The sequence below is a fragment of the Gavialis gangeticus genome, unplaced genomic scaffold (assembly GCF_001723915.1).
Source record: "Gavialis gangeticus isolate Ggan-Ray unplaced genomic scaffold, GavGan_comp1, whole genome shotgun sequence".
NCBI classification, from domain to species: domain Eukaryota; kingdom Metazoa; phylum Chordata; order Crocodylia; family Gavialidae; genus Gavialis; species Gavialis gangeticus.
In genome coordinates, this window is record NW_017729029.1 from 11,944,313 (window position 1) to 11,953,256 (window position 8,944).

The following is an 8,944-nucleotide window of genomic DNA, read 5'->3' on the forward strand; positions in this document are numbered from 1 at the left end:
AGGCCGCAGCTGGAGTACTGCGTCCAGTTCTGGGCGCCACACTTCAAGAGGGATGTGGACAACATGGAGAGGGTCCAGAGGAGGCCACTCGCATGGTCAGGGGCAGCAGGGCAGGTCCTACGAGGAGAGACTACGGGACCTGAACCTGTTCAGCCTCCACAAGAGAAGGCTGAGGGGGGATCTAGTGGCCTGTTATAAACTGGTTAGGGGGGATCAGCAGGCGCTGGGGGAGTCACTGTTCCCCCGAGCACCGCCAGGAGTGACCAGGAATAACAGTCACAAGCTGGCAGAGGGTAGGTTTAGGTTGGACATCAGGAGGCGCAACTTCACGGTCAGGGCAGCTAGGATCTGGAACCAGCTTCGAAGAGAAGTGGTGCAGGCTCCTACCCTGGGGGTCTTCAAAAGGAGGTTGGATGAACACATTGCTGGGGTCGTTTGACCCCAGTACTCTTTCCTGCCATGGCCGGGGGTCGGACTAGATGATCTACTCAGGTCCCTTCCGACCCTAGAAACTATGAAACTATGACAAAGTGCGAGCTTTCATTCTGCAGGTGAACTGAAATCGATGGAGAGAGTCTCGATTCATGGTGGTGCAACATGTACGTTAGGTGGATCTGCCCCAGAGTTGACGTCATTGCAGCTCAAAACCTGTGAGTTTTCCCAGGAACGTCTATGGAACAAGCCTGCTCGGAAACAGCCAAGCACATCTTGCTAAGCATCCAATAAAGCCAGTGACGAGCCTCAGAGTGGGTCACTGATAACTATTTATATGTATTTTTAGTATCTGTGGCTGGTCTGGGAAGCCAGACTCTTGTTCCAGGCAATTCCCAGGCTCAAACTTGCTCCTGGATCACTGCCAGCAGAGGCAAAATTCAGCAGCATCTTACCAGATATATGTCTTTGCTCCCTTTTTAACCGTTCAATCCCACCAGAACAGCCTGAGGGCACAGGGCTGCTTTAGCACTCACCTCTTCTTGCGGTGCACAGCAAAGACGATCACCAGGACGACACTGAAGAAGCTCAAGACGACCGCAACGAGGATGAATAGCTGCTTTTCGTCTTTCCTGGGCACTGCGAAGACAAGCCACAAAGCACGATGAAGGGATCTTTGCATTCGGAAAGGGGTCACATTGCCTTGCAAGGGGATGGGGGAGCACTGGCTGCAAGGCGATTCAGGGTCACCTGGACATCTGCATCGTTCCCCATCCCCGTACCTGTCCTTACAGGATCATGGCAGCATTACACGAACGTTGCCAGATATTTAAGTCCTTCCACGTGGTATCCAGACATGCACTCTATTTAATGCAAAACTACAGACGCCGGCAACTTGCTGAGCTGAGTCTTCCTCCTCCCACCCTCCAACACCTTCAGTTCCATAAGGAAAAGAAGCTTTTATAAAAAAAAGCATTAATAAGGTTACCCCACAAGGCAAGGGACCCCACCGCTGCTCTGGTGTCAGTTGCCTGGTGTTAGTCTGGATTCACGTCTATGGACCTGGGAGAAGTGGGGCCCGTAGTATCTATTTACAAAAGGAATTTAGACTTCCAGCTTCCAGACATCGTGCCGAGGTTGGATCAATGAAAGGAAAGGCTGCCCTGCAGACCCTGGCCCGCTGTCCCACCTGGGCAGACACTTGGCAGCTCCATAAAGACAGGAATCCAACTCGAGCACAAACAGAGCTCGTATCGGGTTCAGCGCCTGCCACGCAGGGGGGCACGCAGCCTGCCTGGTCCCCCCCCGTTTAGGACAGGTCGGCTGAAGCCCTTAGTGCCATCTGGGGTCCCTGGGCAATGCGCCTGCCCCTGCTCACCCTACAGTCCTTTGTGCCTGCCTTGGTTCACAGGAGGAGGACGTTGCTTGCACACGGCATTACTGAGCGAGGCAGCTCCCCTCAATGCTGCGGACGGCCGCAGGGAAGGGAGGCAGTGAGCAGAAGGACGGCTGATTCACTTTCCCCATCTACCTTTGCAACCATAGATGCCCTGGAGGGCACGGTCCTATTGTGTACTGCAGGACGTGGCCAGCAGCCTCCGCCTCCACCCACCAGATGATGGATGAGTTCAAGGGAAGGGAGTTAGCTCTGCAGTGCACCGCAGGCAGGAAAGTCAGGAGGGCAAAGTCCCTGGTGCAGCAGCGAGGCTGCTACATGCCTCCACTCATCCGGCCACTGCCCCGGGGCTGGGGGTTTTCCACCAGTGCTGCCTCACAGCTTTTATTTCCTCAGAGGCTTCGCTTGCTCAACCTGCCCTGAGGTCCTTGGCTGCCTGCACAGACTCTGCCTTTCCCAGTCTGGGAGAAAGGCAATAACCCCCTGTTACAAGTGATCTGAAGTGCCCCTCGCTGCACGCCCCGCAGCCAGGTGCAGGTGGCCAGGTGATGCATAGGGGCTCCCAGGTAGGGGAAGGGAGTCCTCCAAGGTGGCAGCTGCCCAGTCTGCTACCCTGCTCCTGCAGCAGCAGCCTCGGGGGGTAAACCAAAGCAGCGGCGAGCTCCCTTGCCTTGTGGGGCAACCTCATTGATGTCTAAGGCTGCCGCTACACGTTGCATACATTACGCAGCGCACTGCTTCAACACACGGTAAATATAGACTGCCCGCAAGTGGTAAGTCGTTATGGCACAATTAACTGGTAAATCGTGCAATACGTTTAGACCGGCCCCACGTGCAAATTGTCACACTGTAAAAACAACTCTCCAGCTACAACAAGAGCCAACCAGCTGCAAAGTCAGCTTGACCACGTGTCACGACTCTAGCGCTGGTTTTCATCCAGCTTTCGTGCGAACGGTTTCGTGCCACAGGGGAGACCAAGAGGAAGTTTGCATGGAGCAGGGAAGCCCTCGCTCCTCTGTTCTCTGCTGTTTGAGCTCCCAGCTCAAAATTGCCGCAACCCCCTGCTCCAGGCCAGGCTCTGTGGCCATAACAGGGCAGTTCCCCCTTCCCAGCGGGGCAGGGGATGGGTGAGGGTGACGCAGCCCATATTTACAATGTGCTTCGGCACCACAAAACCAGCTCTGAGCTGGATCTGCAGGTCTCGGGACCACTACGGATTTTTGCCAGGACCCACGTCTCTCACCATAAAAGCATTCCTGCGTCCAGTCGCTCCAGAAGCCCTGGTCGGCACAGAAGATGTTTGTTCTCCCGCGGACGCGGACGCAGGACAAGTGAGTCCCGTTGGCCTGGGAGAAGATAAAGCTAGTCTCCAGCTGGGTGGACACAGACTGCAAAGCAAGAGGACACAAGGGGAAGGTCAGGTAACAGCACTCAGCTCTGGCTCCATCCAGCGTTTCTGCAAACCTGAACTCCGTCTCTGGTTTTAAAGTGGTCGGGGATAAACCCCAGGCTGGTCATCTGATGAAAGGCATGAAACGACTGACAGCAACAAAACAAAGGTCTTCATGCCATGCGAAAGATCATGCCCACCACTTATTCTTGCTAATTAGTGGGGTCTGTCATAAAATGAACTACTACTCAGCATCTGCTAAGGCATGCATCTGCACGTGAGCAATGCAGAAGGCAATGCATGCTGTCCACGTGTTGTTGCCTAGGCCTTTGCAGAAATTAGTACTATGGTTTCATCAGACCAAATGCTCTGGGGATTTCAGTGAAAATGTTGCTTAAAGATAGGCAGCACCGTGGACACAGCGACGTGTCAGAGACCTGCATGGGAAGGGTCTGTTGCTGCCGTCATGCTCATACGCCGCTCGATGCCACCGGACCTCTTTGGAGGGCAACACGTACATGTGGACATGCCCCGTTGTGATAATGTTTGTCTATATTAAGCATAACTTTGTCCTGGAGCCCCAGCTGCTCTTGGCCACCCAGATGGAGCAGGATCCCACGTGGGACATTGACCTCTCAGCACAGGGGAAGGATGCCCAGCTGCACCCACACCACCTCCGTGTCCTGCACCGCACGTCATCAGCATCAGCTAATGCACCATCCCCTCACCCAGCTGAGTAAATAATAATGCAGGATGGGGGCCAGGTGACGTGTTCAGCTGCAGCATTCACCCTCGTTCCCAGCCCAGCTGGAAAGCCAGGAATTGGCTTTAATTACCCCTCCCTAACTGGAGCCTGCTGTTGGGTGACGCAAGCGGGATCCCTACCGACCAGGCAGCGTCCGCGTGGCTGCCCGAGCCCTGGAGCTGCACCTCATACTCCAGGCACTCGGGGGGGGTTCCTCCTTCGGGAGAGCTCCACTGCATGTGAATTTCCTTGGAAGCAGACATGGAAAGCACCAGCCGTTCAGGAGGAGGAGGTTTTACTAGAAGGAATAATGATAAGCCATCAGTCCAGTCCCTGGGAACCCATCAGCCTGTTCCCCCAGGGCAGCTCGTTACGAAGCTTGCTTGTCCCATGAAAACACGCTCCGTGACCTTGACCCGAGCAGAGGCCACAGAGAGAGAAGCGTTAAACTTAACTCCACGGCTGGAGCTTTGCTCTGAAATCCAGTTTGCTGCAGCTGAACTGGAAGGGGCAAGCACGTGAGACCGGCGAGCAGCAAGGCGAAATTAGGTAAGAGACGGACTTACAACTAACAAGAGGGAGTGCTTTTTTAAATGCAACGTGTTGTTCACTCGTGGAACTCATTGCCACAGGAGGTGCACGGCCAGGTTCAAAAGGGGACTGGATAAATTCCTGGATGATAAGTCTGTTAATGGATGATAGGTCTGTTAATCCACTCCTGCCACTCTCGGAGCCAGACTATGAGGCTAGAGGGGCCTGGCGGGATGATAATGCACACTCCCTAGCACGTGTCCTGCTTCCCTTGAAGGCATCTGCAACTTGCCGTGCTCAGAGACAGCCCTGGGGTCTGACCCCGCATGTGATGCTACCATACTTATGCTCATCTGCTTCGGCCAGGGGGGCAGGCACCGTTCTCTAAGGACAGCGAGGAACGGTCAAGCAGAGGGCAGCAGGCAGGCTGACAGTGTCCTGCAGCATCCTCCGTGCTATTGCTAAACCAGCATTAACGTCTCAGAGGTAATTATGCAGAAACACTCACACCCTCCTCTGAACGTGGCCCTTAGGAGAGACGTGAACCAGCTGCTTCTCCAGACGGGCCATTTTCCCTTGGCTCGGCACATCTTGTGCTCAGAGCACCGTACATCCTTAATCCTTCACGCACGTTATGGCAAAGTTACAGTTATCGTTCATCACCTCGTGGATCCAAGGAGGTAGACCTCGCCCCGCCGACCGGATCAGCGCGGCACCACTGTCCTCTCGTACGGACGTGGGAACTGCCGTGGGCTGGGGCAGACCGTAGGTCCGCGTCAGGGGGAGGGTGAACGGGGCATGTCCAGCACCGTCCACCCCCTCCTACTACCCCACCGCAGCCTCCAGCACGGGGGGTTTAGGAACTTCTGGGTCAGAGCTGCCCCCGCTATCGAGCACGTGCAATACCTGCCCGCGGCCCTTTCCTCCATCACTGAGAGGCCAGGGTGTGACCCCCTGCACAGTGCAAGCCAAAGCCTCTCGCATGGGGATGCCTGTACCTCCCTGCAACCGTGGGGGCAAACGAGCAGGTGGTTTACCAAGGGGGATGTCCACGGCCATCGGCAGAGTTGGAAACTCCTGCTACGGCCTCTCCATCCCCGCACCACAGGCCGTGACGCCGGCCGGGCCGCGCTGGTCACCTCACCTAGGTTCTTAATCTGGAGGACGAAGTAGGCAGGTTGCAGCCGCGCAGGCTCCGCCGACCCGTTCACGCAGACGGTGATGTCCAGGTACTCCGCCTGCCTCAGGTTCGACAGCTGGCAGCCCGTGGCCTTCCCCCGCGTCCAGACGTAGTCGTGGCACTGTGCCGGGCCACCCAGCCCAGCGTACCTACATGCACGGGAGGGAGAGGCTGTCAGGTAGCACCCACAAGCGCCCCATGCGCTGCAGGGCTGGCCAGGCTCGCCTGGCCTTCGGACCAGACCCTTGAGGTTGCAGGCATTTGTTACGCACGGTCCTTCATCGCAGACGTCATTTATTTATGCAACAAAATGAGCATGATGGAAAACAGCTCGGGCTGTGCAGCTGCCCAGCTCTCCTGCGGGCTGTCAGGGCTGGACACGCACGGTCCGTCCGTGAGCTCTCGTCCTTGGCTTTGCCAGCGTCTGGGCCTGACGACTGCTTGGGTGGTGCCAGGCCGCGGCGGCTGTGAGACGGGGGTCACTGAGCTGCTAGAAACGCTGCAGTGCCTGTGACGCCTTGGCCCCCGAATGCAGCCGGCACGACGTCCAGCCCGGCGCCGCCTGTCCGAGCTGGGCACGGCCTCTCCCCACTGGCCCCCGCGCCAAAAGGCGACGGCGTCACAACCTTGCCCCGCACGCCTCCAGCCGCCCCCAAGCCCGTGCTCCGCTCGCAAGCTGCTATGCTGAGGACTTGTTTCCACGCCTGGGTTACATTTTCCAAAAAGCCTTTGGGCTTTCTGCTGTTAAAACATTATGTTTTTAGAAACTGTGTGTTCACTGAGCTTGTGCTTTTACCAGCTTTGCCAAAATGATGTAGCTGCTATAAAAAGAATTGGGAACTTTCTCCAATGTCCAGTTTACAGGACAAAATTAAAAGCTCTGACTTGTCAGCAGCTCATTTCTGCATTGCACTTTGGTTGCGAACCAAAAGCCTGACCTTTTTCTTTTTCCCAGGACCAGGATGTTCAGGGTAAAAGGGACTGGCAGGAGGAGCTGGTGGGCATGGAGCCCACCCCCAAGGGCTGGCATTGCTGCACCCTCATGGCCCAGCTCCTTTTACGGGAGAGATTTTAGGGACTTTGAGGAGCTGGATTGCAGAGGAGGAACAAGCATTAGCATATCGGACAGGCCTAGACTCCCGTGAGACTCGTGTCTGGGCTCCGCAAGTAACGGGAAGGTGCAGCTGGGTGCTCCGGACTGCGTCCTTGTATAGGATGGTTTGGACAGCGACGGACGTCTGTCCAGGGCACGGATGGGACGCAGCACCCCAACTCGCGTGCTTGCCCGCTGGGATGGTACGTACCAATAATACAGCTCGTAACGGGCCCCGGGAGGGGCCTGCGGGCCCGGCTGCCAGGTACAGCGAAGATGCTCCCAGTCGTAGTAGACGCAGTGGAAGTCCTGGATCCGCGACTCCAGCGCGCCTGTGAAACGGGAAGGAGACGACTCCTGCAGAGGCCAGAAACATCCTCGTGGGCCCAGGGGAGGCCTCAGTCCCACCCGGCTCCAACACCTCCGCATGTTGCATTAAGAGAGCGATCGATTGACTTCGACCACGCGCTGAAAGAGGCCAGGAGTCGCACATCTCCAGCCCTTCTGTTTCTGAGTCTGCTCTGGGAGGCTTTGCCGAGGGTTTCAGGGACGCTGGCTAAAGCCACTGTGCAGGCTAAAGGAGCACGACTGCTACTTTGGGGGTGAACGTACACTTGCATGGGCGGGGAACTGTAGGGCATAAGTGGGGCAGAGCAAGCCCAGAGGCAGAAGTGGATGTAGAGGAAGAGCACCGAGCCTCCGAGGCTGAGCTGCAAGAGCCAGCACCAGTTTCCTAACCCAGAAAGGGCCGACATGAGCAGAGAACAACACACTCTTTAACCCATGCATTTTGGCTGCATTTGACAGAGACCATGCGCATCTGTACGCTCGCAAATTGTCGCAGGACAGAACAGTTCCCCCCCCAACAAAAGCAGCATCTGCCCCTGCCCTAGGAGCTGCACAGGACACGCGGTGTCCGCCGCAGCTCAGGAGATGCAATGTTACTGGGGCAGCACCGACTGTGTACTGGGATCTTCGGTCCAGCACTGATGGGTTAGATGTGTGCTGTCGAGCAAACCGTACGCAGGCTGGGATGCTGCCCGCTCCTAACCTTGTGCAGGAAGCTGGAAGCTGGCGTGAGTCCATTCGCTTTGCACTTCTGATCCATTGGCACAGGGCCCTTCCAGCAGTGTCTGCACCTTTGCTTCCACGGGCCGGTTGAGGTCAAAACTGTCTGCATATTTTAATTTCTTGGTAAAGATAACCTGGGTTGAGACGGAGGAAATGGTGATAAATCTCAGGGCTTTACGTTGCTGTGTCGGCACCATGCTGCTCCTTTCCTTCCCTGCCTGGTGCACACCCACAGCCGTGACTTCCGCCCTCTGCACCCCGCTGTCAGAAAGCATCGATCCTGCTCCGACCTAACTGGGTTTGCATCGCATCGGTCGGCAGTGCAGGACGTTAGCCGGGCAAAGTGCAAAGCGCCTCCCGAACAGACCGTGCTGCAGAGCCGTGCCCCAAAAGCAGCGGTCCTGCTAGTCCTGTTGGTGCAGGCTGCCCCCAGTCAGCAAGGCTCCCTGCCTCTGTCCTTCACTGCAGTGGGGATGGGAGCCTGTGAAGCGGGCAGGCAGGCTCGAGACCAAACGGCCCTGGCGGAGAGAGGTTTACGCCAAAATGCAAGTGGAAACGAGCTGGGAATGGTGACCAGCAGCAAGGGAGGTGCATCATGCCAACACCCTCCTCCTTCTTGATTTATAAGGAGGATGGGGGAGGCCCTGCGCCTACTTATCGCTGCTCTGTGCGGCTGTCATGAGCAGACGGCCCGGCGAGCCCTGGGCTAGTAGCTCGCGGTCATGCGAGACCAGGCAGCATCGATGCCACAGTCTCTCATTTGGCCTCCTGCCCCGACCGGATGTCTAGATGCTCGCTGGCAAGACTCTCTGGGACATGGCAGGATCAGGACTCGCGCAAACCTATGTCTTCCCTGCTCTCGTGAGGCCAGAAAGGCAAGTCTGCTTTATAGATGACTTTGATTCAGGCTACAGCACCCGGTTAAAAGGAAGAGGTCATTACTAAAACCTTTCCCAGATAAAAGAAATATTAGAACACTAAGAGATGCATCAAATCTAATTGCAGAAAAATATCTTTTTTTTTTTTTTTTTTTTTTTTTTTTTTTTTGGTTTTTTATAGTTGCCCTACTTGGGGGGGATTGTGGGTTTAGGTTAAAGCTTTTAAAA

General features: G+C 56.1%; 1 protein-coding gene across 2 annotated transcripts in view; it reads right to left on the minus strand.

Annotated features, from left to right (window-relative positions):
* The window catches only part of IL13RA2 (interleukin 13 receptor subunit alpha 2), a 30,291-nt gene that overhangs the window by 9,177 nt on the left and 12,170 nt on the right, over window positions 1–8,944 (minus strand). For both annotated transcript variants that reach the window (XM_019521261.1, XM_019521260.1), the window contains exons 4-9: window positions 7,819–7,972; window positions 6,979–7,099; window positions 5,639–5,823; window positions 4,104–4,261; window positions 3,072–3,216; window positions 969–1,071 (exon numbers count right to left, since the gene is read on the minus strand). In XM_019521261.1, the coding sequence (XP_019376806.1) occupies window positions 969–1,071; window positions 3,072–3,216; window positions 4,104–4,261; window positions 5,639–5,823; window positions 6,979–7,099; window positions 7,819–7,972 (866 nt within the window). The remainder of the gene's footprint in view (window positions 1–968; window positions 1,072–3,071; window positions 3,217–4,103; window positions 4,262–5,638; window positions 5,824–6,978; window positions 7,100–7,818; window positions 7,973–8,944) is intronic.